Here is a 25,737-nt window from a genome sequence, read left to right as displayed (position 1 = left end):
TTCTTCTTTCCTTTGTATCCATAAACTCACGTGTACTGTTAGGCAGAGAAGTATTTGCAGTCTCCATGTTGAGTTAGGTGATTCTGGTCCATTCAAGAACACATCAGCTGTCCATATGCATAGGCCACATCTATTTTGGAAAGGGTATGAATAGAAAGGGCCTTTCAACCTCATTACACAATGAAAACGAATCAGCGAGAGAGACCTACTCATGCACAAATGAACTGTCAACTTTATGCTGGAATTTCACTGTGTTTATAATACCGTCTTTGCTGCCTGTTCAGTGGCAGTTTCTATTGCACTCTCACATCTGCTACAGTGGTTCAGTGACTGTTGAGTAGTACTGCCCACACTCACCTCCCTTTGCACTGGGTGGGAGCACAGCCCAGTCCCTACCCTACAGGATCCCAGCTCAGGCTCCCCCAAGCAACAGGACCCTGCTGTGTCCAGGTAAAGCAGATATATGGGTTCCCATTTATATGTTTTTTTTTTTCCATACCACAAGAATTGCCTTGGTGATTCAATTTCCACTGCAAAGCTTTGCAAATAATTCAGACTTAAAGAAGGAGATGATACAAAAAGCAGAACTGCCTTTCAATGCTCCACTGAATTAACAATTTCATGTCACTGGAAGACAGAAAGCTGACACATCTTCTGCTGCTCTCATCTTTTAAATCTATCGCCTTGTTCATACGACTTCTGAAATGCAAGGCTTTAAATATACTGCTTAGTTCAACTTACCCAGAGGGCAGTTTTCTTGTTTTAGCACACTGTGCCAGGACCAGTAAAGGTCTTGGCTGTACGGGCTCAGCTGGGCTCGTCTCTTGGACCAGGACCCTGGTTGGGAACAACCATGAATTTTCTTTGATGTCTCAAAGGAAATGCCTAGGCAACGTCATAAAAACACATGCTAAAAAGCCCTTTGCCCTAAAATTATTGCTCAGAGCTCCACCCCCTTTGTTTCTCATCGCGGTGAAGAAGTAGAACGGCAGCACCCCATTTTTCTCTCGAAAGGTTTCCTGATGCTCACTCACCGCTCGGCCGAGCGGGACTGGAGCCCCTCCGCGGCTGGAGGGGCTCGAGGAGCTGCGACAGTCTCCGGGAAAGTGGCAATGGCAAGTCCCCCGCGGGAGCAGGATCGGATTTTCCACTAAACGAGTGTTTTGGCAACAATCTCGGGGGAGGAGTGTCCGCGTGGGAGGGGCGGTGGGACGGACAAGGCGGGGACGGTGAGACGAACGGGATGGAAGAGGAGGGGACGGACGGGACAGCTCCACGTCAGTGTCGACAGCGATCCCGGCAGGATCGGCGCAAGCGCCATCTTCCTGTTATTTATAGCGGGAGCAGCGAGCCGGGAGCCCGGCTGCGGCAACAGCGGGGCAGGCGCTGGGGTGAGCGGAGCGAGGGGGATGCGAGGGGGCGTTTTCCAGCTGGATGCAGCCCCTGCAGGCGGCGGGCGCGGCTCTGGCGGGCGGCCGGAGGTGCCCCAGAGCCCGGGCACGGGCTGGGCACCGCGGACACCCCCGGGCAGCCGCGTTCCGGTAGCGGAGCGAGCCCGGGCCCGGCGGCAGCGGAGCCCCGAAGGGAGCGCGGCCGGGACGGGAGGGCGGGCACCGCGGGCGGGCGGGGGCAGGCGCGGACGGCGGCAGCAGCTGGACACACCGGCGGGCCGGGCTCGGCCTTGGGCCGATGCGCTGGCTGGGAGCGGGGCCGTTCGCTGCCTCGCCCTGCGCCGGCGGGCGGCAGCGGCCCCGAGCCGGGTCCGGCCGAGCGGGGCCGCCGCTCCGGCAGCCGCTGCCCTCGGGGCCCGCCACTGACACGCTCCGTGCTGCGCTCCCGGCAGCTGCCCCTGCACAGCCCTCGACTCCCCGCTGCGCTCAGCCAGCCCAGCTACAGGCGCACGTCCTGACTGCACGCTCCTGAGATGTCAGATGACACTTGCCACCCCCAGCCTGGGGACCTGATCGAGATCGACCGGCGTGTTTACCAGCACTGGGCCCTCTACGTGGGGGATGGATATGTCATCAACGTGACACCTGTAGGTAAGTCTGATGCCACCTGGCAGGGTGCCGAATGGGATCCCCCTGGTGCCTTGTCTCCCTCCATGGGCTGGTGCTGGTTGACCCTGCGTGTGTAGATGACCTTTCCAGGAACAATCAGAAACCCATCTGTGGTCCTGGAGGGGCCAGAGAGGATCTGCATATCTACCGTAACTCCTTGCTGCCTTCCCCAGATGAAGGAGCCCCATCCCTGTCAGTGAGCACCACATCAATATTCACCAGAAAGGCCAAGGTGAAGAAGCAGCTCCTGAAAGAGGTGGTGGGAAATCATAAATGGCGTGTCAACAACAAGTATGACCGCTCCCGCACTCCTCGCCCTGTGAAGGAGATCATCCGGAAGGCTGAGCAATGGATTGACGAGGAGGTGCCATATGATGTGCTTGGCAGCAACTGTGAGCACTTTGTGACAGAGCTCCGCTATGGAGAGGGAGTCTCTGAGCAGGTGAGTGTCACAGGGGGAGCCCCTGGGTGCCTCCCAGAGCAGCTCCTGGCTGCTCGCTGGGAGCCGCGGGACTGGCACACAGCCTGCAGCCTGCATGGGCACAGCCCAGTGGCAGGCGTGGGCTCCAAACCAGCGCTGCCTCTGGCCTCCCCAGAGCCCCTGCAGCTGCAGGGTCACTCTGCTCTGTCTGCACCGACACTGCCCTCTCACTGAGTGCCACCTCCTAGGGCTACCGACCTGGGTGTTACCCCTCTGCTGATGGGGCACATGCCTCCCTTTGAGTTATTTATCCTGATTGTCTCTGCCATTTCTACATTATCATGCAGGGGGGAGTAAATACAAGTGCTCATCACGTTTCCAGCCTGTGTTTTACTTTCCTTTTATAGGTCAAAAAAGCAGTTGTTTATACCGCTTCAGCTGTAGGAGGGATCATTCTTGCTGGTCTTGCTGCTGTTGTTGTGAAGGGTTTCTCTGGCGCATCCAGTAAAGAGAAAAACTGCGAGTGATGGGCTGTCACGAAGAGCTCATAGCACGGCAGGGGGAGCCCCTGGTCACAGGAGTCACTGGTCAGCATTCCTGCCATCAAGGCTTCCTAGCGACTGTGCCTTTCTGGAAACATTAAATAAGCCTTAATAAAATGTCAGAAACCCAAACTTTAATTGCCCGCAAATCCTCTTGTATCTAAGTATAACTTTGCATCTAAGTTCAACTGCTTGGCCTTGCTTTTCCCTGCTATCTCATTAAGAAATAAAAAGTCAGGAATGGCATCACTTAAAGTGACCTCCAGCAGCACTGGCCTGGTTGCTATGTCTACTTTTATTTCATTACCTCTGATGATTTTTGTGGTAGTCTGGGTACATTTGCACTGGTGCAGGTTTATCATCCATTTTCATCAGTTTTTTCCTATAGGCTTTTTCTGTATATCCATGATTTTAACCTCAACATTCTGAACAAGTCAAAAAAAGTACTGCAGAGGGTTTTCCAGCTGAAGCTCTATGTAGGTGGGAAAGCCTTGGCTGCAATGTCTGCAAAGGAGCAGGTAGGGCTTATGTAGTGTCTTGGAGCCTGTACTTGTCCTGCCTAAACTGAGAAACTCCTGGGAGGTTGGTGAGAATGGTAGGTCTTATAAGCTATATCCTTCAGAGTTTTACAGAAGTGCTCTGATTTCAGCATGATGGTGTTTTGCTTAGTTTTTCTCTGCCTACAAAGCATTTTCCAATGTGCTGAGCCACACCATCTCCTTCTCACAAAGCTGATGTGTGGATTGTCTTGGAAAAAAACTGTTCAGGGAACAGTGTGCTTTATTGTCCTTTACCTGCCTCAAGTGTTTGGAACCAGGTTAGCTGCATCGCACTTGTGAAACACAGAATCCTGTATTGCTTTTCTTACATGCAACTGCCTGCAGTGCAGGGAGAGGGGAGAGCAGAGCAGCTGTGTGTGAGAGGCTGGCTGGTTTTGTCTGTTCTGAACAGGTTGTCCTGGTTTAACCCCAGCCAGCAACAAAGAATCGGGCAGCCACTCACTCATTCCCTCCCCTGCCAGCCCCATCAGGAATGGAATCAGAAGAGTTGAAGTGAAGAACTGGTATCTTGAGAAAAAGGTGGTTTAGTAGGTGTATCAAAAGCTGTGCAAGCAAGCAAAGCAAAACAAAAAATTAATTCACTACTTTTTTAAATGGCAGTTTCACGAGGCTTGAAATAACCAATCCAAGGCTTCCTGTTATTTTGTAGAGCCCATTGTTATTACATCTGAAGAAAGCCCTTCGTTTCAGTACAGGAAAGCAGGTTATAATCAAAATGAAACTGAAACTCATTTTTGTATTCCTGGAAATTGAATAAAATCTTATTTCTTGCCTAATTAAGTGGTTATAGAGCAACCCATGAATTTTACCTTTCTGTACTCAGAGCATTCTGTCTCCACACACTGCTAAGGGAGCACTCTGTGAGAGCAGAGTATGGACCTCTCACATCTCTGTACTGTCCTCTAAGAGAAGAATACTGGAATTACTTCCTTTGGGGAATGTCTTGCTGTTCCTCTAAGCTGTAGCATTTCAAGGAATGTGGCAGTCTGCATTTGTACCGTGCTTCTCTTTGCAGTCAGGGTGATGTTGCTCATTATGGGGCTGCCTTTCCATGGAGCCTGGTGGATGCTTTGACAGGATTTCGTGAATCACTGCCCAAAATATGTGGTGAGAGTGTGAGGAAGAGCAGCAGAATCCATCACTTGCTGCATTTGGAGGCTTTTAGGAGATACTGGCAAGGCCTGAGACCTGCAGATGCCATGGAATGGAGTCAAGGCTGCTCGTTTCCCAAGACCCAAGAGAAATACCCTTGATTATGATCAGGGACACGGGCACAGACTGTCCCTAAACTTGCAGGGGCTTTTGCAGAGATTTCAACCATTTGAAGAAGGTGCACATCAGAGGATGAAAACCTGGGCTGATTCAGTGCAAGCCTGGGAAGCCAAAACATTGTGCAACCTTGTATCCTTCACTGTATTTGTAGGTGGGGTTAACATACATCTAATGCATCAGCTTTTTGCTGCGAAGTCTTCTGCGTTTACACGAGGCCATTTGGGATCCCTCTTCAGCATCCTCTGCAACTTTTGGTACCAACTGTTTGACTGGTAGCCAAGTCAGGTTTTAGGCATGATCCAGTGGTTGTCGATGTGCAAGACAACGTCCAGCAGAGTGAGAGGGCGCAGGGGCAGGGCTGTTGCTGATCACTGGATAGGAGGATGGCAAAGGGATAGAGTCTTCCCATAATAAGGTGGTGGCCACACTTCCTCGGCAACAAAATCGTGTTATCCGTTCGACACGTGGTTTTGGCAGTATATTTGGAGTGAAGTTTTCCAGCTGTAGGGAATGGGTGTTGCGAGACGACCAGCTCCGGGGCAGGAGAGGCAGTGACCCCGGAACGACTGCCCAAACGCCTCTACAAGACTATTTATAGCGGGAGCATAGACCGGAATCTTGGCCGCGGCAGCAGTGGGGCAGGCGCTGGGGTGAGCGGATTTGCAGGGCTGCGAACGGGCTTTTTCCCCCTGGAATCGGTCCCTGCAGGCTGCCGGCGGCGGGCGCGGCTCTGGCGGGTGGCCGGAGGTGCCCCAGAGCCCGGGCACGGGCTGGGCACCGCGGACACCCCCCCCCGGGCAGCCGCGTTCCGGTAGCGGAGCGAGCCCGGGCCCGGCGGCAGCGGAGCCCCGAAGGGAGCGCGGCCGGGACGGGAGGGCGGGCACCGCGGGCGGGCGGGGGCAGGCGCGGACGGCGGCAGCAGCTGGACACACCGGCGGGCCGGGCTCGGCCTTGGGCCGATGCGCTGGCTGGGAGCGGGGCCGTTCGCTGCCTCGCCCTGCGCCGGCGGGCGGCAGCGGCCCCGAGCCGGGTCCGGCCGAGCGGGGCCGCCGCTCCGGCAGCCGCTGCCCTCGGGGCCCGCCACTGACACGCTCCGTGCTGCGCTCCCGGCAGCTGCCCCTGCACAGCCCTCGCCTCCCCGCTGCGCTCAGCCAGCCCAGCTACAGGTGCACGTCCTGACTGCACGCTCCTGAGATGGGACAGAACAACTGCAAACCCCAGCCCGGGGACCTGATCGAGATCGACCGGCCATTTCATCAGCATTGGGCCCTCTACATGGGGGATGGATATGTCATAAACTTGACACCTGCAGGTAAGGGTATCACAGACCGGCAACGCCCACAGGAATTCTCGGGTAATCCGGGAGCCCTGTCTACCTTCATGGGCTGGCCATTGACCCGTTGTGTGTAAAAGCCCTTTCCAGGAGGACAGCAAACAAGTCTTAGGTCATGGAAGAGTAAGAGACCACCCGCCTTCCTCCGTTATCTCCTTCCTTCCATATACAGGTAAACAGAAGGTAAAAGTGGTAAAACAGAAGGGACTCCATAAGGTGGCATTATTCATCAGAACAGTGAAGAAGCAGCGCCTGAAGAAGGTGGTACGACATAATAAATGGCGTGTCAACAACAAGTCTGATAAGTGCCAAACTCCTCTCCCAGTGAAGGAGATCATCCAGCGTGCAGAAGCTTATATGGGCAAGGAGGTGACATATTGTTCAATTGGTAGGAACTGTGAGCACTTTGTGAAAAAACTCCGCTATGGAGAGGCATTCTCTGAGCAGGTGAGTGCCACAGGGGGAACCCCTGGGTGCCTCCCAGAGCAGCTCCTGGCTGCTCGCTGGGAGCCGCGGGACTGGCACACAGCCTGCAGCCTGCATGGGCACAGCCCAGTGGCAGGCGTGGGCTCCAAACCAGCGCTGCCTCTGGCCTCCCCAGAGCCCCTGCAGCTGCAGGGTCACTCTGCTCTGTCTGCACCCTGACACTGCCCTCTCACTGAGTGACACCTCCTAGGGCTACCGACCTGGGTGCTACCCCTTCTGATGATGGGGCACATTTCTCTCCTTGATTCACTTGTTCTGGTTATCACTGCCTTTTCTCCATTACCATACCGGGGGCTAAGTGAAAGTGCTCGTCGTGTTTCCAGCCTAAGTTGTGCTTTCGCTTTATCTACTACGATAGCAAATGTTTGCATGCTGGCAGTAGGATCTCTGTTGTTACCTTCACTGTGTGAGTGTGCTTTCTGGGGGTAAAATCCAGAGAGAAAGAGAGCACTGATGGGCCATCAGGAAAAGCTGAGAGAAAGGCAGGAATTCCCTGGCTACACAGAGTCTCTGCCCTGCTTTTACCACCCTTATACAAAGAATTAAATAAAAGCCTTAAGAAAATGTAAGAACCCCAAACTCATCATGCCTAGAATCTTCTTGTATATGAATATAGGTTTTTGTGCAAGTTCAGCATTCTGGCCTAGCTTCTCCCTGCCATCCCATTAAGAAATACCAAGTCGAACATATCATCAATTCAAGGTGATCCCCAGCAGCACTGGCCTTTTTGTCACATCTATTTTTGCTTTTGTTGTGTGATGATTTTTGTGGTTGTCTGCAAGCACTTGAAAGCAAATTTTCCTTTCCTTATGCTGCCACCTGCACTCCAGTGGTTTGTTGAGGACTGGTATAAGCTTTCTACCTCATCCTGGTTTCATCTGTTACATTTTATTGGCTGTTTCTATGGAAAAAATGATTTTAACTTTCTCAAAAAGTAAACTAAATTTATTACTGAGAGCTTACTGTGTGTTTACCAGAAGGATGTTGTCGGTCATCAATTGCACTTCCTTGACATGGGAGAAGGTGAGGACTACCCAAAGCCTGGGGACCTGATTGAGATCAAACGGGGACATTATGATCACTGGGCCCTCTATGTGGGAGATGGATATGTCATCCATGTGACACCTGTAGGTAAGGCTGGTGCAGCCTGGTAGGATGCAGAGGGGGTGTTGGGGTGCTCCAGGAGCCCTATGTCCCTGCAGGTGCTAGTGCACGTGGACCCTGTGTGTGTAGATGAGGTTTCCAGGGGCAGTCCAAAAGCCATGTGAGGTTTTGGAGGGGCCAGAGAAAGTTTGCTGCCTGCCTTATCTCCTCCCTGCCTTTCACAGATGAAGAAATCCCATCCCTGTCAGCTGGCAGTGAGACAATACTGATCACAAAAGTTGCAAAGGAGCTCCTGAAGGACGTGGCTGGGAATGATGCCTGGGCTGTCAACAACAAGTATGACCAGTGCTGCAGACCTCTGCCCGTGGAAGATATCATCCAGCATGCTGAGGGTTGTATTGGTGAGGAGATGGCATATGATGTGTTTGACTTCAAATCTGACGATTTTGTGACAAAACTCCGCTATGGTGACCGGGTGAGTGCCACAGGGGGAGCCCCTGGGTGCCTCCCAGAGCAGCTCCTGGCTGCTCGCTGGGAGCCGCGGGACTGGCACACAGCCTGCAGCCTGCATGGGCACAGCCCAGTGGCAGGCGTGGGCTCCAAACCAGCGCTGCCTCTGGCCTCCCCAGAGCCCCTGCAGCTGCAGGGTCACTCTGCTCTGTCTGCACCCTGACACTGCCCTCTCACTGAGTGACACCTCCTAGGGCTACCGACCTGGGTGCTACCCCTTCTGATGATGGGGCACATTTCTCTCCTTGATTCACTTGTTCTGGTTATCACTGCCTTTTCTCCATTACCATACCGGGGGCTAAGTGAAAGTGCTCGTCGTGTTTCCAGCCTAAGTTGTGCTTTCGCTTTATCTACTACGATAGCAAATGTTTGCATGCTGGCAGTAGGATCTCTGTTGTTACCTTCACTGTGTGAGTGTGCTTTCTGGGGGTAAAATCCAGAGAGAAAGAGAGCACTGATGGGCCATCAGGAAAAGCTGAGAGAAAGGCAGGAATTCCCTGGCTACACAGAGTCTCTGCCCTGCTTTTACCACCCTTATACAAAGAATTAAATAAAAGCCTTAAGAAAATGTAAGAACCCCAAACTCATCATGCCTAGAATCTTCTTGTATATGAATATAGGTTTTTGTGCAAGTTCAGCATTCTGGCCTAGCTTCTCCCTGCCATCCCATTAAGAAATACCAAGTCGAACATATCATCAATTCAAGGTGATCCCCAGCAGCACTGGCCTTTTTGTCACATCTATTTTTGCTTTTGTTGTGTGATGATTTTTGTGGTTGTCTGCAAGCACTTGAAAGCAAATTTTCCTTTCCTTATGCTGCCACCGCTCCCCAGTACTCTGTTGAGGAGTGGTTTAAACTTTCTACCTCATCCTGGTTTCATCTGTTACATTTTATTGGCTGTTTCTATGGAAAAAATTATTTTAACTTTCTCAAAAAGTAAACTAAAATTATTACTGAGATTTTACTTTGTGATTTCTAGCAGAGGACAGTTGTAGGTGACGAATTCAACATTCTTGATACAAGAGATGATGAGGAATACCCAAAGCCTGGGGACTTGATTGAGATCAAACGGGGACATTATGATCACTGGGCCCTCTATGTGGGAGATGGATATGTCATCCATGTGACACCTGTAGGTAAGGCTGGTGCAGCCTGGTAGGATGCAGAGGGGGTGTTGGGGTGCTCCAGGAGCCCTATGTCCCTGCAGGTGCTAGTGCACGTGGACCCTGTGTGTGTAGATGAGGTTTCCAGGGGCAGTCCAAAAGCCATGTGAGGTTTTGGAGGGGCCAGAGAAAGTTTGCTGCCTGCCTTATCTCCTCCCTGCCTTTCACAGATGAAGAAATCCCATCCCTGTCAGCTGGCAGTGAGACAATACTGATCATAAAAGTTGCAAAGGAGCTTCTGAAGGACGTGGCTGGGAATGATGCCTGGGCTGTCAACAACAAGTATGACTGTCACTGCACTCCTCTGTTTGTGGAGGAGGTCATCTGGCGTGCTGAGGGTTGTATTGGTGAGGAGATGGCATATGATGTGTTTGACTTCAAATCTGACGATTTTGTGATAAAGCTCCGCTATGGTGGCAGGGTGAGTGCTACAGGGGGAGCCCCTGGGTGCCTCCCAGAGCAGCTCCTGGCTGCTCGCTGGGAGCCGCGGGACTGGCACACAGCCTGCAGCCTGCATGGGCACAGCCCAGTGGCAGGCGTGGGCTCCAAACCAGCGCTGCCTCTGGCCTCCCCAGAGCCCCTGCAGCTGCAGGGTCACTCTGCTCTGTCTGCACCCTGACACTGCCCTCTCACTGAGTGACACCTCCTAGGGCTACCGACCTGGGTGTTACCCCTTCTGATGATGGGGCACATGCCTCCCATTGATTCACTTGTTCTGGTTATCACTGCCTTTTCTCCATTACCATTCCTTGGGCAAAATCAAAGTGCTTCTCTTGTTTCCAGCCTAAGTTGTGCTTTCCCTTTAACTGCTAAGATAGCAAATGTTTGCATGCTGGCAGTAGGAACTGTGCTGTTGCCTTTACTGTGTGAGTGTGCTTTCTGGGAGTAAAATCCAGAGAGAAAGAGAGCACTGATGGGCCATCAGGAAAAGCTGAGAGAAAGGCAGGAATTCCCTGGCTACACAGAGTCTCTGCCCAGCTTTTACCACCCTTATACAAAGAATTAAATAAAAGCCTTAAGAAAATGTAAGAACCCCAAACTCATCATGCCTAGAATCTTCTTGTATATGAATATAGGTTTTTGTGCAAGTTCAGCATTCTGGCCTAGCTTCTCCCTGCCATCCCATTAAGAAATACCAAGTCGAACATATCATCAATTCAAGGTGATCCCCAGCAGCACTGGCCTGTTTGTCACATCTACTTTTACTTTTGTTGTGTGATGATTTTTATGGTTGTCTGCAAGCACTTGAAAGCAAATTTTCTTTTCCTTATGCTGCCACCTGCACTCCAGTGGTTTGCTGAGGACTGGTTTAAGCTTTCTACCTCATCCTGGTTTTATCAGCTACATCCTATTGGCTGTTTCTATGGAAAAATTGATTTTACCTTAACTTTCTCAAAAATACACTAAATTTATTACTGAGAGTTTACTGTGTGTTTTCCAGCTGAAAGCATTTGTAGGTGGTGAATTGCACATTCTTGATATGAGAGATGACAAGGATTACCCAATCCCTGGGGACCTTATCGAGATCGACCGGCCACTTTACCAGCACTGGGCCCTCTACGTGGGGAATGGATATGTCATCCATGTGACACCTGTAGGTAAGGCTGGTGCAGCCTGGTAGGATGCAGAGGGGGTGTTGGGGTGCTCCAGGAGCCCTGTGTCCCTCCTGGTGCTGCTGCATGTGGACCCTGTGTGTGTAGATGAGGTTTCCAGGAGCAGTCCAAAAGCCATGTGAGGTTTTGGAGGGGCCAGAGAAAGTTTTGGCTGCCTGCTTTATCTCCTCCCTGCCTTCCCCAGGTGAAAATTCTCCACCCATGTCAGCCGGTAGTGTGACATTACTTATGAAAAAGGCCAAGGTGAAGAAAGAGCTCCTGGAGAAGGCTGCTGAAAATGATAACTGGCGTGTCAACAACAAGTATGATCACTACCGCAATCCTTTCCCAGTGGAGGAGATCATCCGACGTGCTGAGCGCCAGATTGGCAGGATCGTGCTCTATCGTTTGTTCTACAAGAACTGTGAGCACTTTGTGACAGAGCTCCGCTATGGAGAGGGAGTCTCTGAGCAGGTGAGTGTCACAGGGGGAGCCCCTGGGTGCCTCCCAGAGCAGCTCCTGGCTGCTCGCTGGGAGCCGCGGGACTGGCACACAGCCTGCAGCCTGCATGGGCACAGCCCAGTGGCAGGCGTGGGCTCCAAACCAGCGCTGCCTCTGGCCTCCCCAGAGCCCCTGCAGCTGCAGGGTCACTCTGCTCTGTCTGCACCCTGACACTGCCCTCTCACTGAGTGCCACCTCCTAGGGCTACCGACCTGGGTGTTACCCCTCTGCTGATGGGGCACATTTCCCTCTTTGATTTAATTATCCTAATTTTCTGTGCCTGTTCTCACTTATCATGTCTGGGGGTAAATATAAGTGTTTGTCATGTCTCTAACCTGTGTTTTACTTGCCCTTTACAGGCCGTGACAGCACTTCAAAAGATCCGTTCCGTTCTTGCTCCAGTGATGGCTGGGGTAGGAACTGCTGGTCTTTCTGTTGTGGCTGGTCTTACTTTTCCGGCTGCCCTTCCTTTTGTGGCTGCTAATGGTCTTGCTCTTTTTTCCACTATCTCTGCAAGATATATATCTGATACCTTCCTTTTTGACAAATTCATGAAGGCAAAGGCATATATACTAGAACAGAGGTGCTGTTAGAAAGAACTCAAGGAAGGCTTGGAGTCCTTGGTCACTCTCCAGCTTTTGCCACAAGCATTATGAAGACTTGCTAGCAACTGCTGTGATAATTAGTTCAAAGACTTATTAAAATGTAAAAAATCAAACTCATCTTGCCTAAAATCATCTTTTATTTGTTTGAGGATATCTTTGTGTGCAAGTTCAACAGTTCAGCCTTATTTCTCTCTGCCATCCCATTAGAAATAATAAGTCAAGAATGTCACCATTCTAGGTGACCCCCAGCACCTGGTTTCCACATCTGCTTTTATTTCATTGTCTATGAAGATTTTATTGGTAGTCCACAACCACTTGCAAGCAAATTTTCCATTCCTCCCCTGCCACTTCCCTTTCAGTGCTTTTCTGAAGACTTGTGCAGTCTGTCCACATCCTGGTTTTATCAGCTACATCCTATGGGCCCTTTCTGTGAATCATTGATTGCAACCTTACCTTTATGAAAAGATAGAATGAAAGTATTGCTGAGGGCCTGAGAAGGTGGATAAGTCCTGGTAGGCAGCTCTGTAAAAGGGCAGGCAAGGCCTGTGCAGTGTCTTGGAGTCCCTGCCTGTGGTGCCTAAATCGAGAAGCTCCTGTGAAGGTGTGAGGAGAAAAGAAGGGAGCTGAGCATGCTAAACTTTGCTGACAGGATGGAACAACAGCTGCCAGGGGCCTTCTGGCAACTTCCAGACTGCCAGGGAAGAGAGGGGCAGAGCTAAATGGTAGTAAAACCAAGGGAATTGTCCTTTGCTTTCTCCTAGTGGTGGTTGCCAAACAGGGATAAAATACAGAGAAGGATGTGCAGATTTCACAGCTGATACATCCTCTGTCATATCTCAGCCTGGCTGCTTGCAGCTTCTTTCTGGTCTTACCTGTCTTCTGTAGGGGAATCAATGCTCTGTGAAATGGGCTTGGAACCAGCCTTTCAAGAAAACTCCTAAAAAAGTCAAGTCTGCTGAGATTAAGCCAAGTCCTGCCTTCTCATCCATGAGCAAAAAGCTGCAATTGCAAGAGACTCTCAGTCAGCTGAGATCTAGACAGGCTAAATCATCTCTGTAGGACTCAAACAGAAAAGGAAAGAGAGGTTTTTAAAAAGTGATATTATCATCACAGAATTTCTCTGTCCCTTCTCTAAGAATAGAAGTCTGGCAAGGTAAGACTGTGAGTCTCAGAGGAATTATTTTTATGTGTTGTCGTGGATTTAACGTTGGCCAAATTGCCAGTGCACCCACTAGAATTATTTATCCATTTCCTGCTGTGAGATAGGATTAGGAGGAAGGTAAAACAGGCTCAAACTTAAAAGGATACAAAGAAAAACTTTATTACTAGAAATTATAAGAAAAAATAAGACTCAGAATAACACTTTCAGAACACTTCTCCTCCCCCCACAACTTCTTTTCTTTCACACTGACAACGTACAGAAACAAATCAGTTTACTATGTCTAAAAATAGTCTTTTACCAATTTACTTGGGAGAGCAGACTTCAGTCTATGAAGATTTTTTCGCCACAAGCAAACAGTTTTCTCATGGCCTCTCATGGAAGATGGGATGGGAAACCCACTTCTGTTCTGGCAGCACAGGTGCATCAGCTCAGGGAGGGAAACACTAACTGAAGGATTCTACTAAAGTGAATGTAGCCTCATGACCAAGTTGCCAGGTATTACAGAAGGGAAGAAAAAAACATCTAGTATGTATGCCCAAGAAAGAAATGATAACCAGGGCTAGAAGGGCCCTGCCTCTAGCCAGGGAGAGGCATGGGAAAAACAGGTCTTTTAGACAGTGTAGATCCGATGGCCTGGCACATCAGAGCCACAAAAATATGAGGCATTAGTTAATACTGGTGCACAGTGTACCCTAATGCCATCCGGACATGTAGGGGCAGAACCCGTTTCCATTGCTGGGGTGACAGGGGCATCTCAGGAATTGACTTTGCTGGAGGCTGAGGTGACCCTGACTGGGAAGGAGTGGCAGAAACACTCAAATGTGACTGGCCCAGAGGCACCATGTATTCTAGGCATAGACTTCCTCAGGAACGGCTATTGCAAAGACCCAAAAAGACTCAGGTGTGCTTTTGGAATAGCTGCTGTAGAGGCAGAGAACATTCAGCAATTGAACACCTTCCCTGGACTATCAGAAAACCCATTTACAATAAGACTCCTGAATGCAGAAGAGCAACAACTACCAATTGCCACCTCGACGGTGCACTGCCAGCAGTATCAAACAAATCAAGATGCCATAATCCCCATCCACAAGATAATCTATAAACTAGAGAGCCAATGGATGGTCAGCAAGGCCCCCTCACCCCTCAATAGCCCCATTTAGCCTGTGCTCAAGTCAAATAGAAAATAAAAATAGACTATAGACTATCATAGATTAAATAAAGTGACTTCACTGCTGAGTGTTGCCATGCCAGACATGCTGGAACTCCAGTACGAGCTGGAGTCCAAGGCAGCAAAGTGGTACGCCACCACTGACATTGCTAACATGTTTTTCTCCATTCCTCTGGCATCAGAATGCAAGCCTCAGTTTGCTTTCACCTGGTGTGTGCAGCAGACCTAAAACCAACTGCCCCAAGAATAGAAACACAACCCCACCATCTGCGATAGATGGATCCAGGCTGCACCTGGTGGCTAATCCAGAAAAGAGAGAAATCCCATGCATACCTCAAAAAAACCTTATTTTAAGGTGAACTACCCATGACCCTGTGCCTGTATCCGTATCTGCATGTATATATGTATATAACTAAGGTACTGCATGTATGTGTATAATTTAAAAGTTTAAATCTGATGTAACATAATGGTATGAGAAAAAATTCGAGGTGGATAATCTTGGGGGTTGCGGGTTTTTTTTTCCTTTCTTTTCCTTTCCTTGTTGCTTGTGCTATTACTCCCATTGCTTTGCAAAAAAGCACTGATGACTAAGTGCCATAGGCATGCGGGGGCGGGGAGCGCTCGTTTTTTAAAGAGTTTCTCTCAGAGGGACAGTCACACCGAACAGAGGGTAAAGCAGTAGCAGATTTTTTTTTTTAGATCTCGCTGTCTGACATGAGAAAAAGACGTCCAGGCTATCGCTTACTGCGGGGGGGAATTCACCGGCACCTGAGGGATTTATCACCATGTACTCCGTGTGCCCGTAAATCCTGAATTTCATCTCTCCCTGCCCTGCTCAGAGCCGGTCCCTGCTGGCCCAACACCGCTGTTTTTTCGGGATTGCTCTGGGTTTCTCCACACAACAGCCCGCACCCTCCTGCCTTCTCGGGACGCTCTACAGCTACTGCTCTCCAGCGCCCCGGGATTTCTCGGATTTCTCCCTCATTCCTGCCGGCTGTAACAGTAACCACACCAAAGGAAAAGTGCCTGCGTCCAAAAGGAATATTATCGGGTCCTTAGTTAACTCTGTTATTGATGCCATAGTTATTATTGTTTTCTTTGCCTTGTTATACATGCTAGTAAGAAACCTATTATTCCTATCCTCATATCTTTACCTGAAAGCCCCTTAATTTCAATATTATACTAATTCAGAGAGAGAGGGTTTATATTCTCCCTTAAAAAGCAGGCCCTACCTTCCCTAGCAGACACCTGTCTTTCAAACCAAGACAGTGTTCCTTTCCCTGCTCTGCTGACTCTCTTTGGCAGCAGCAGACCCCCAGTGTCAGTGACAGAAAAATCCCAGCTGCCTTTTCTGTCAGCTCTTTGTTCCACTGTGCCACCAACATTTCCCACTTCACCCCTCGAAGTGCAGTGATTGTTGGCCTTGAACCTGAACAAGCCTGCTAGACGATTTTTATCATCCCTTCAAACTCACAGTACATTCTAGGATTCGACTCTTTGAGCTGCCAAAACACTGAGGGGTTTAAAGTATTACTAATGCAGCCAGGAGACTTTGACTCACAGAGCTGTGGCCATTCTCACTTCAGGGACCAAATGTTGATGCTAAAGCTTTCCTAGTGTCAGCAGCAGCTCAATCTTCTCCCAGGCAGCAGGAAGGCAAAGCCAGGGTACCTGCAGTGCTGGGGATGAGGGATGTGAAGAATGAGCTGTGAGGCACCCATGCTTCATCTCCCAATGTACTGAGCCACACTATTTCCTTGTCACAAAGCTGATGTGTGGATTGTCTTGGAAGAAAACTGTTCAGGGAGAGTGTGCTTTATTGTCCTTTACTTGGAGTATCTGCCTTAAGTGTTTGGAACCAGGTTAGCTGCCTCCCACTTGTGAGACAGAGAATCCTGTGTTGCTTTTCTTACATGCACCTGCCTGCAGCGCAGGGAGAAGTGAAAGTCCTGGTTTAATCCCAGCCAGTAACAAAGAATCAGGCAGCCAACCATTCACTCCCTCCCTTGCCAGACCCATTAGTGAGCGAATCAGAGGAGTTGAAATGGAAAAGCTTGTGGCTTGTTGGTAAAGTAGGTTAATCGAAAACTCGGTTTTGGATTCCTAGAAATGGAATCAAAACTTCTTTAATGAACAAACTGTTAAAGTGGCCCATGATCTTTAACCTTTCTGTACTCAGAGCATTCTCACTGCAAACCCTGACAAGTGAGCACTGTGTGAGGACAGCATATGGACATCTCACTTCTCTGCTTCATCCTGGAATACTGGAGAACCGGCAATATTGTATCTGGGGAATTATCTTCTTTAAGGCTGTAACATTCCACAGAATGCAGAAGTTTGCAATTGTACCGTGCTTCTCTTTGCAGTCAGGGTGATGTTGTTCGTTATGGGGCTGCCTTTCCATGGATGGTGGGTGCATTGACAGGATTTGGTGAAACACTGCCCGAACCATGTGATGAGAGTGTGAGGAGGAGCAGCAGAATCCATCACTTGCTGCATTTTGAGCCTTTGTTGGAGATATTGGCAAGGCCTGAGACCTGCAGATGCCATGGAATGGAGTCAAGGCTGCTCTGTTCCCAAGACCTGAGAGAAATATCCTTGATTATGACCATGGGCACAGGCACAGACTGTCCCTAAATGGAAGGGATTTTTAATAGATTTCAACCATCTGAAGGAGGTGCACATCAGAGGGTGAAAACCTGGGCTGATTCAGTGCAAGCTAGGGAAGCCCCAGCATTCTGCAACTTGGTGGCCCTCACTGTGTTTGTGGTTGGGGTTAACATAAATCTAATCCATCAGCTTTTTGCTGATGTCTTTTGTGGCTACACTTAGCCGTTTCGGATTCCTCTGCAGCATCTTCTGTCACTGTTGGTACAAACGGTTTTACTGGTAGCCAAGCCATGTTTTAAGCATGATCCAGTGGTGTTGTTCTTCAAGAAACCTCCAGGGTAGTGAGAGGTGCAGGGTCAGGGCTGTTGCCCATCACTCCACAGGAGGATGACAAAGGGATAGAGTCTTCCCATAATGAGGTGGTGGCCCCACTTCCTCGGCAACAAGATGACTTTTTCCTCTCGACAGGTGGTTTTGGCACTACCGTAGGAGCGGAGCATACCCGCTGCCGGGAATGGGCGTTGCGCGACCTCCGGCTCCGGGGCAGGACGGGCAGTGATGATGAAACGACTCTTTAGTGCGGGAGGCAACGGCCCGGAACCTTATCCACAGAACAAGCGGGGCAGGCACGGTGGTGAGCGAGTCTCGGGGATGCAAGGGGGCGTTTTCCAGCTGGATGCAGCCCCTGCAGGCTGCCGGCGGCGGGCGCGGCTCTGGCGGGTGGCCGGAGGTGCCCCAGAGCCCGGGCACGGGCTGAGCACCGCGGACACCCCCGAGGAGCCGCGTTCCGGTAGCGGAGCGAGCCCGGGCCCGGCGGCAGCGGAGCCCCGAAGGGAGCGCGGCCGGGACGGGAGGGCGGGCAGCGCGGGCGGGCGGGGGCAGGCGCGGACGGCGGCAGCAGCTGGACACACCGGCGGGCCGGGCTCGGCCTTGGGCCCGCCGCTCCGGCAGCCGCTGCCCTCGGGGCCCGCCACTGACACGCTCCGTGCTGCGCTCCCGGCAGCTGCCTCTGCACAGCCCTCGCCTCCCCGCTGCGCTCAGCCAGCCCAGCTACAGGCGCACATCCTGACTGCACGCTCCTGAGATGGGACAGGACAACTGCAAACCCCAGCCTGGGGACCTGATCGAGATCGACATGGTACTTGGCCAGCACTGGGCCCTCTACATGGGGGATGGATACGTCATCCACTTGGTACCTATAGGTAAGTCTTATGCCACCTGGCAGGGTGCCGAATGGGATGCATCAGGTGCCTTGTCTCCCTCCATGGGCTGGTACTCGCGGCCCCTGCGTGTGTAGGTGACCTTTCCAGGAACAATGAGAAACCCATCTGTGGTCCTGGAGGGGCCAGAGAAGGTCTGCCGGGCTGCTGTAACTCCTGCCTGCCTTCCCCAGATTTTGCAACACCATCCCTGTCGTTTGGCACCTCGTCAGCATTCAGCACAAAGGCATGGGTGAAGAAAGAGCTCCTGAAAGAGGTGGTGAAAGATGCTAAATGGCGAGTAAACAGCAAGCATGATCGCTCCTACACTCCTCTCCCCGTGGAGGAGATCATCCGGAGGGCTGAGCAATGGATTGACAAGGAGGTGCCATATGATCTGATTTATAGGAATTGTGAGCACTTTGTGACCATGCTTCGCTATGGAGCGGCAGTCTCTGGCCAGGTGAGTGTCACAGGGGGAGCCCCTGGGTGCCTCCCAGAGCAGCTCCTGGCTGCTCGCTGGGAGCCGCGGGACTGGCACACAGCCTGCAGCCTGCATGGGCACAGCCCAGTGGCAGGCGTGGGCTCCAAACCAGCGCTGCCTCTGGCCTCCCCAGAGCCCCTGCAGCTGCAGGGTCACTCTGCTCTGTCTGCACCCTGACACTGCCCTCTCACTGAGTGCCACCTCCTAGGGCTACCGACCTGGGTGTTACCCCTCTGCTGATGGCACAGACTCTCCCTGATTTATTTACCCTGATTGTTCCTGGCATTTCTACATTATCATGAAGGGGCAAGTAAATACAAGTGATCATCAAATTTTCAGCTTGTGTTTTACTTTCCATTTATAGGTCAAAAAAGTAGTTATTGCTGCTACTGGAGCCGTAGTTGCCAGTTTTGCTATTCTTACTGGTTCTACCATCTATAGAAAGAAAACCTGTAAATGATGGACTGTCAAGAAGAACTCATAGCACGGCAGGGGGAGACCCTGGTCACAGGAGTCACTGGTCAGCATTCCTGCCATCAAGGCTTCCTAGCGACTGTGCCTTTCTGGAAACATTAAATAAGCCTTAATAAAATGTCAGAAACCCAAACATGATTTGCTCCAAAATCCTCTTTAATCTAACTTTGCGTCTAAGTTCGGCTGTTTAGTCTTGCTTTTCCCTGCTGTCTCATTAAGAAATAAAAAGTTAAAATCGGCAGAATTTAGGGTGACCTCCAACAGCAATGACCTGGTTGATATATCTGCTTTTATTTAGTTACCTCTGATGATTTTTGTGGTAGTCTGGGTACATTTGAGCTGGTGCAGGTTTATCATCCATTTTCATCAATTGTTTCCTATAGGCTTTTTCTGTATATCCAGGAATTTAAACTCAACTTTATGAAGAAGTATAAAAAAGTACTGCTGAGAGTTTTCCACCTGACGCTCTGTGTAGGTGGGAAAAAGTTGGCTGCAACGTCTGCAAAGGAGCCGGCAGGGCCTGTGCAGTGTCTTGGAGCCTGTACTTGTCCTGTCTAAACCGAAAACTTGCTGGGAGGTTGGTGAGAATGGTAGGTCTTATAAGCTGTGTCCTTAAGAGTTTTAAAGGAGCACCCTGATTTCCAATGATGGTGTTTTGTTTGGTTTTTTGCTGCCTATAAAGCATTTCCCAATGTACTGAGCCACCCCATTTCCTTCTCACAAAGCTGATGTGTGGACTGTCTTGGAAAAAAATTTCCAAGGTAAGTGTACTTTATTTTCCTTTACCTGCAGTAGCTGCCTCAAGTGTTTGGAACCGATGCAGGTTAGCTGCATCGCACTTGTGAAACACAGAATCCTGTATTGCTTTTCTTACATGCAACTGCCTGCAGTGCAGGGAGAGGGGAGAGCAGAGCAGCTGTGTGTGAGAGGCTGGCTGGTTTTGTCTGCTCTGAACAGGTTGTCCTGGTTTAACCCCAGCCAGCAACAAAGAATCGGGCAGCCACTCACTCATTCCCTCCCCTGCCAGCCCCATCAGGAATGGAATCAGAAGAGTTGAAGTGAAGAACTGGTATCTTGAGAAAAAGGTGGATTAGTAGGTGTATCAAAAGCTGTGCAAGCAAGCAAAGCAAAACAAAAAATTAATTCACTACTTTTTTAAATGGCAGTTTCACAAGGCTTGAAATAACCAATCCAAGGCTTCCTGTTATTTTGTAGAGCCCATTGTTATTACATCTGAAAAAAGTCCTTCGTTTCAGTACAGGAAAGCAGGTTATAATCAAAATGAAACTGAAACTCATTTTTGTATTCCTGGAAATTGAATCAAATCTTGTTTCTTGCCTAATTAAGTGGTTATAGAGCAACCCATGAACTTTTACCTTTCTGTACTCAGAGCATTCTGTCTCCACACACTGCTAAGGGAGCACTCTGTGAGAGCAGAGTATGGACCTCTCACATCTCTGTACTGTCCTCTAAGAGAAGAATACTGGAATTACTTCCTTTGGGGAATGTCTTGCTGTTCCTCTAAGCTGTCGCATTTCAAGGAATGTGGCAGTCTGCATTTGTACCGTGCTTCTCTTTGCAGTCAGGGTGATGTTGCTCATTATGGGGCTGCCTTTCCATGGAGCCTGGTGGGGGCATTGACAAGATTTGAAGAAACACTGCCTGAAGTGCAAACTTAGAGTGTAAGGAGGAGCAGCAGAATCCATCACTTGCTGTATTCACCACTCCTGAGCCTTTCAAGGAAATGTTGGCAAGGCCTGAGACCTGCTTGAGTTGCCATGCAGTAGAGTCAAGGCTGTTTTTATCCCAACAGCTGAGAGAACAATCATTGCCTGTGCTGTGGGGCACAACCAGCACAGGCATAGTGCGTCCCTATATGGAAGGGCTTTTTAGGGATTTCAACCATCTGAATCTGGAGCACATCAGAGGATGGACATCTGGGCTGATTCAGTGCAAGCTAGTGAAGCCTCAACTTTGTAAAGACTGGAGCCCAACTTCAGGATCTCACCTGCTCTTCTTTACTGCATTTGTGTTGATCTTAACATAAATCTAATCCATGCTTTTTGCTGCAAAGTCTTTTGCATTTACACAAGGACATTTCAAATCCCTCGGCAGCATTGTCTACTGTTCGTGGTCTTGAAAGACTGGTTCTCAAGGCAGGATTTACTTAGCACACAGAGGTGGTTGTTCTGATTGATAATGTCCTGCAGATTGAAAAGGCACAAGGTCAGTTGCCCATCACTGGACAGGAGGGCCTCTCTGGGACAGAGTCTCCATGCAAAGGGGCAGTGGCCAGACTTCAACGGGTGCAAGATGAGAATTTCCCAAAAAAAGGATGGTTTTGGCACCACCCTTGGAAGCACAGCCTTCCCAGAAGCAGGGGATCTTACGGAAACAGACGGGAGAAGTCTAGGGCAGAGTTTGCAGTGAGCCCAGCAGAATCCACGCAATTTCCTCTGATATGGTATTTATAGCGGGAGGCAGCGGCCCGGAACCTTATCCACAGAACAAGCGGGCCAGGCGCTGGGGTGAGCGAGTCTCGGGGATGCGAGGGGGCGTTTTCCAGCTGGATGCAGCCCCTGCAGGCTGCCGGCGGCGGGCGCGGCTCTGGCGGCCGGCCGGAGGTGCCCCAGAGCCCGGGCACGGGCTGGGCACCGCGGACACCCCCGGGCAGCCGCGTTCCGGTAGCGGAGCGAGCCCGGGCCCGGCGGCAGCGGAGCCCCGAAGGGAGCGCGGCCGGGACGGGAGGGCGGGCAGCGCGGGCGGGCGGGGGCAGGCGCGGACGGCGGCAGCAGCTGGACACACCGGCGGGCCGGGCTCGGCCTTGGGCCGATGCGCTGGCTGGGAGCGGGGCCGTTCGCTGCCTCGCCCTGCGCCGGCGGGCGGCAGCGGCCCCGAGCCGGGTCCGGCCGAGCGGGGCCGCCGCTCCGGCAGCCGCTGCCCTCGGGGCCCGCCACTGACACGCTCCGTGCTGCGCTCCCGGCAGCTGCCCCTGCACAGCCCTCGCCTCCCCGCTGCGCTCAGCCAGCCCAGCTACAGGTGCACGTCCTGACTGCACGCTCCTGAGATGGGACAGGACAACTGCAAACCCCAGCCTGGGGACCTGATCGAGATCGACCGGCGTGTTTACCAGCATTGGGCCCTCTACGTGGGGGATGGATATGTCATCCATGTGACTGGTAAGGCTTTTGCCACCTGGCAGGGTGCCGAGTGGGTGTTAGGATGCCCCAGGGCCCTATGTCCCTCCATGGGCTGGTGGTGGACCCTGTGTTTGGATGGCTTTTCTAGGAGCAGTCAGAAAACCATCTGAAGTCCTGGCGGGGCCAGAGAACGTCTTCCTGCCTGATTTGTCTCTCCCCTGCCTTCCCCAGATCAAGGAGACTCATCCAGTTCGGGTAGCATCAAATCAGTATGGAATGCAAGGGCCAAAGTGAAGAAGGAGCTCCTGACAAAGGTGGCCGACAACGATAAATGGCGTGTCAACAACAAATATGACCGGTACAGCACTCCTTTCCCAGTGGAGGAGATCATCCAGCGTGCTGAGAGCCAGATTGGCAGGGAGGTGCCATATGATTTGCTTTGGAAAAACTGTGAGCACTTTGTGACAAGGCTTCGCTATGGAGCGGCAGTCTCTGAGCAGGTGAGTGTCACAGGGGGAGCCCCTGGGTGCCTCCCAGAGCAGCTCCTGGCTGCTCGCTGGGAGCCGCGGGACTGGCACACAGCCTGCAGCCTGCATGGGCACAGCCCAGTGGCAGGCGTGGGCTCCAAACCAGCGCTGCCTCTGGCCTCCCCAGAGCCCCTGCAGCTGCAGGGTCACTCTGCTCTGTCTGCACCCTGACACTGCCCTCTCACTGAGTGACACCTCCTAGGGCTACCGACCTGGGTGTTACCCCTTCTGCTTATGTGGCACATGTGTCTCACTGATATATTTACTCGGATTATTGCTGCCTTTTCTAGATTATCATGATGGGGGGGAGTAAATATAGTGTTTTCAGAGTGTGTTTTACTTCCTCTTTACAGGTCATAAATGCAATGTCTGGCCCTACTTCACCCCTAGGAGGTATTATTGCTGGTGTGGTCACTCCTGCTATGATGGCATTGTCCAGGACGGAGGATTCCTGATTGACTGCCAGGTAGAGATCAGAGCAATGCAGGTGGACACCCTGACCACGGCAATCACTGCCAGCTATTGCTACACCTGCCATCAAGGCTTCTCAGGCACCGTGCTACCCTTGTTTTAAACATTAAACAGTCCTTAATAAAATGTGTGAAATCCAAACTCATGTTGCCCCAAAATCCTCTTTTTTCCTGAGTATAGCTTTATGTGCAGATTTAACAATTCAGCCTTGCTTCTCCATGCCATCCCATTAAATAGAAATGATAAATCGAGAAGATCACTGTTCAAGATGATCCCCAGCAGTTCTAACCTGATTGCACATCTGGTTTTATTTCATTGACTGTGATGATTTCTGTGGTAATCTGGGAGCACTTGCAAGTAATTTATGCATTCCCTTCCCCACACCTCCCCTCCAGTGTTTTGCTGAGGACTGATGCAGGAATTTTCCTCTTGTTTTGATCAGCTAGCTCCTGGAGTCTCTTTCTGTATATCACTGGAAGAAAAGTACTGCTGAGGATTTACTGTGTTTTCCAACTGAGGCCAGGTGTTTGTGGGTGTTTTGGTTTAAAAGACAAAAGTCTGTCAAGGAAGGTGTTAGCTTTCCAGGATGAGAAAGAAAGAATCTACAGTCCAGGAAAACTGGAAACTGAATTTTGATGAGTTACAGTGACATTGTCATGGGAACAGAGCAACCTTTGAAACAAGACTGATTTAATTGTTGCCATAGCACTGTCTTCCTGATATTGTTACAAGAAATCCTGCTCCTTCTGCTTGGAAGAAGTTGGTTGGGTCTACGTTTTCAGCTGTGAGAAGACAGAGCTTCCCAAGGCCCTTTGAGGATGAAGTCCATATGTAGTCTGATCATTTACTTTCAGCAAGCAGCAACCAGGCTCTCCCTCCCCCTCCTTAGACTCCAGTGTTTCCAAGTAAATTTAAGAGAGCAAATGCAGGCAGCCCTGAGTCATCCAAAACCTTTTCAGATCCAGGGGATTTCCCTGAATCTCCTTATCCAAAACGTCCAGTGGATGACAGGTCTTAATTCCTTCACATACAGTTTCCAAGGCAGAGGATGGAAACATAGGGATTTTCTGAAACTTGAATATTGAAAGCATATTGTTAGTGGGACTGCTTTTAAGAGGGCCAAATAGTACTCAGTGATTAATTCTCATGAATTCGGCTTGATGTGAAGTAACTTAAATGGGAAAACCCTCTGATGGGCTGGGACAGGAATGTTTATTTAATTTAGTAATTGCTGTTTTAGCAGAAACAGTTGAAGATGAAACAAGCAAGGAAACAAGGGAGGTAGAACCCTCACACAGCAGGATTCTCAAAATGTCCTGGTGATGTGCCCTTGGAGAAGGCTTGTGAGGCTGTAGTATGGAAGGGGAGTGCATCTGCTTGGGCTGGTGTAGCGTATTCACAGGGCTGGATAAGCACTGTTAGCCTGCTCCCAGTGATTCTGAGAGCAATTTGCAAGCCATAAGGAGCCCCAGCTTCACTTCCAGCTGTAGATTTTACATCTGCATAGCCACAGGCACATTGTCCCTCCCACCTTGGTGTTAAAAATGGGTAAGTTGGTTAGACCCTTCTGACACCATGCCTCAGCATAACTCAAAGATTCACGCTCTAGTTTCTTTCTATGAAACAAACTTCTTTCTGATTCTTTCTTTTCTCTTTCAGCCCAGCCTTGAGGTTCATTCCCTCCTGGGCGTGCAGTTCAGACTGAAGACATGCAAGGCTGGGCTAGGTGAAGAAAATGTAATTTCATCACAGAAGTTAATTCCCCCCTAAGAAGCTGCTGGCTGACAAGGTGTGTCTGCCAGACCACAACATGGCCCATCACCATTTAGTCTGGCCTGTTAGGGAGAACTTTAAATAGATATATTTATCTTTGATCTCCACTAGCATCCCCTGTTACTAGCACAGGCATGGTGAAATTAATCTGGAAGCAAGCAGCTCTATTAAAAAGCACAATGAATCCAGGACCTGTTGTGCCTCTGGGCTGTCAAAGCCTGTTCTGTTTCCAGCACATTATACCTTGTTCTCAGCCTGATCATAATTGGCTTATTAATTAATTAATACTTCAGAGACACCACGAAGCTGCTAAACATCATATAAAACAAAAAAAAATTTATATCTTATTGAACATAAAATAGGATATTTTGTAAGTAGAATTAAATTCCTTTACTGCCTCACAGTTTTGAGCTTAGCTGACAGCTAGTGTTGCAATGCATGTAAAAGTGTGAACATTTAAGAGAGAATAATTACGCATATACACTAATGATATCCATGCACACAGCAGTAGCTCCTCCTCCTGTTCTTGGCAAGAGGTCACCAGCACCTTCTGAGCCGGATGCACATTGGACCCGTCTG

At 50.4% G+C, this 25,737-nt stretch overlaps 4 protein-coding genes across 7 annotated transcripts; all 4 read left to right on the top strand.

Annotated features, from left to right (window-relative positions):
* The first annotated feature begins 1,252 nt into the window (after nt 1-1,252).
* LOC106860796 (uncharacterized) lies at nt 1,253-12,263 on the top strand. 3 transcript variants are annotated; one of them, XM_088170892.1, is made up of 10 exons: nt 1,253-1,391; nt 5,969-6,167; nt 6,361-6,635; nt 7,652-7,805; nt 8,003-8,253; nt 9,269-9,425; nt 9,623-9,873; nt 10,894-11,050; nt 11,250-11,518; nt 11,905-12,263. In XM_088170892.1, exons 2-10 carry the CDS (start codon nt 6,050-6,052, stop codon nt 12,136-12,138), a joined length of 1,866 nt encoding a protein of 621 aa, XP_088027018.1. In that variant the 5' UTR covers nt 1,253-1,391; nt 5,969-6,049; the 3' UTR covers nt 12,139-12,263. The 3 variants fall into 3 exon arrangements, with proteins under 3 accessions (XP_088027018.1, XP_088027019.1, XP_088027017.1); XM_088170893.1 differs by lacking the exon at nt 1,253-1,391 and adding an exon at nt 5,470-5,505 and having other exon boundaries at nt 9,272-9,425; XM_088170891.1 differs by lacking the exon at nt 1,253-1,391 and adding an exon at nt 5,470-5,505.
* On the top strand, nt 1,254-3,291 carry LOC106860797 (phospholipase A and acyltransferase 1-like). The gene is made up of 4 exons (XM_088170894.1): nt 1,254-1,391; nt 1,844-2,042; nt 2,234-2,502; nt 2,889-3,291. The coding sequence occupies exons 2-4, from the start codon at nt 1,925-1,927 to the stop codon at nt 3,006-3,008; spliced, it is 507 nt and encodes a 168-aa protein (XP_088027020.1). The 5' UTR covers nt 1,254-1,391; nt 1,844-1,924; the 3' UTR covers nt 3,009-3,291.
* A 149-nt stretch (nt 12,264-12,412) lies between the features above and the next one.
* Nucleotides 12,413-19,380, top strand: LOC148222664 (phospholipase A and acyltransferase 1-like). Its single transcript, XM_088170897.1, has 4 exons — nt 12,413-17,724; nt 18,094-18,292; nt 18,484-18,752; nt 19,138-19,380. Exons 2-4 carry the CDS (start codon nt 18,175-18,177, stop codon nt 19,231-19,233), a joined length of 483 nt encoding a protein of 160 aa, XP_088027023.1. The 5' UTR covers nt 12,413-17,724; nt 18,094-18,174; the 3' UTR covers nt 19,234-19,380.
* A 148-nt stretch (nt 19,381-19,528) lies between these two features.
* Nucleotides 19,529-23,526, top strand: LOC148222663 (phospholipase A and acyltransferase 1-like). Of its 2 annotated transcripts, XM_088170895.1 has the most exons (4): nt 19,529-21,775; nt 22,234-22,426; nt 22,619-22,887; nt 23,268-23,526. In XM_088170895.1, exons 2-4 carry the CDS (start codon nt 22,315-22,317, stop codon nt 23,367-23,369), a joined length of 483 nt encoding a protein of 160 aa, XP_088027021.1. In that variant the 5' UTR covers nt 19,529-21,775; nt 22,234-22,314; the 3' UTR covers nt 23,370-23,526. The 2 variants fall into 2 exon arrangements, with proteins under 2 accessions (XP_088027021.1, XP_088027022.1); XM_088170896.1 differs by lacking the exon at nt 19,529-21,775 and having other exon boundaries at nt 22,070-22,426.
* Nucleotides 23,527-25,737: the final 2,211 nt, after the last annotated feature.

Source organism: Sturnus vulgaris, chromosome 10, assembly GCF_052056855.1.
Source record: "Sturnus vulgaris isolate bStuVul1 chromosome 10, bStuVul1.hap1, whole genome shotgun sequence".
NCBI classification, from domain to species: domain Eukaryota; kingdom Metazoa; phylum Chordata; class Aves; order Passeriformes; family Sturnidae; genus Sturnus; species Sturnus vulgaris.
This window is presented reverse-complemented; position numbering and strand designations above follow the sequence as displayed.

What these genes read in the sequence shown, in the direction of transcription:
- LOC148222663 (XM_088170895.1), top strand. Translation starts at nt 22,315, where the DNA reads ATGGGACAGGACAACTGCAAACCCCAGCCTGGGGACCTGATCGAGATC. An exon ending in ATATGTCATCCATGTGACTG is followed by an intron (nt 22,427 to 22,618) that starts GTAAGGCTTTTG and finishes TGCCTTCCCCAG; the next exon opens with ATCAAGGAGACTCATCCAGT. An exon ending in GAGCGGCAGTCTCTGAGCAG is followed by an intron (nt 22,888 to 23,267) that starts GTGAGTGTCACA and finishes TCCTCTTTACAG; the next exon opens with GTCATAAATGCAATGTCTGG.
- LOC106860797 (XM_088170894.1), top strand. Translation starts at nt 1,925, where the DNA reads ATGTCAGATGACACTTGCCACCCCCAGCCTGGGGACCTGATCGAGATC. An exon ending in CATCAACGTGACACCTGTAG is followed by an intron (nt 2,043 to 2,233) that starts GTAAGTCTGATG and finishes TGCCTTCCCCAG; the next exon opens with ATGAAGGAGCCCCATCCCTG. An exon ending in GAGAGGGAGTCTCTGAGCAG is followed by an intron (nt 2,503 to 2,888) that starts GTGAGTGTCACA and finishes TTCCTTTTATAG; the next exon opens with GTCAAAAAAGCAGTTGTTTA.
- LOC106860796 (XM_088170892.1), top strand. Translation starts at nt 6,050, where the DNA reads ATGGGACAGAACAACTGCAAACCCCAGCCCGGGGACCTGATCGAGATC. An exon ending in CATCCATGTGACACCTGTAG is followed by an intron (nt 9,426 to 9,622) that starts GTAAGGCTGGTG and finishes TGCCTTTCACAG; the next exon opens with ATGAAGAAATCCCATCCCTG. An exon ending in AGCTCCGCTATGGTGGCAGG is followed by an intron (nt 9,874 to 10,893) that starts GTGAGTGCTACA and finishes TGTGTTTTCCAG; the next exon opens with CTGAAAGCATTTGTAGGTGG.
- LOC148222664 (XM_088170897.1), top strand. Translation starts at nt 18,175, where the DNA reads ATGGGACAGGACAACTGCAAACCCCAGCCTGGGGACCTGATCGAGATC. An exon ending in CATCCACTTGGTACCTATAG is followed by an intron (nt 18,293 to 18,483) that starts GTAAGTCTTATG and finishes TGCCTTCCCCAG; the next exon opens with ATTTTGCAACACCATCCCTG. An exon ending in GAGCGGCAGTCTCTGGCCAG is followed by an intron (nt 18,753 to 19,137) that starts GTGAGTGTCACA and finishes TTCCATTTATAG; the next exon opens with GTCAAAAAAGTAGTTATTGC.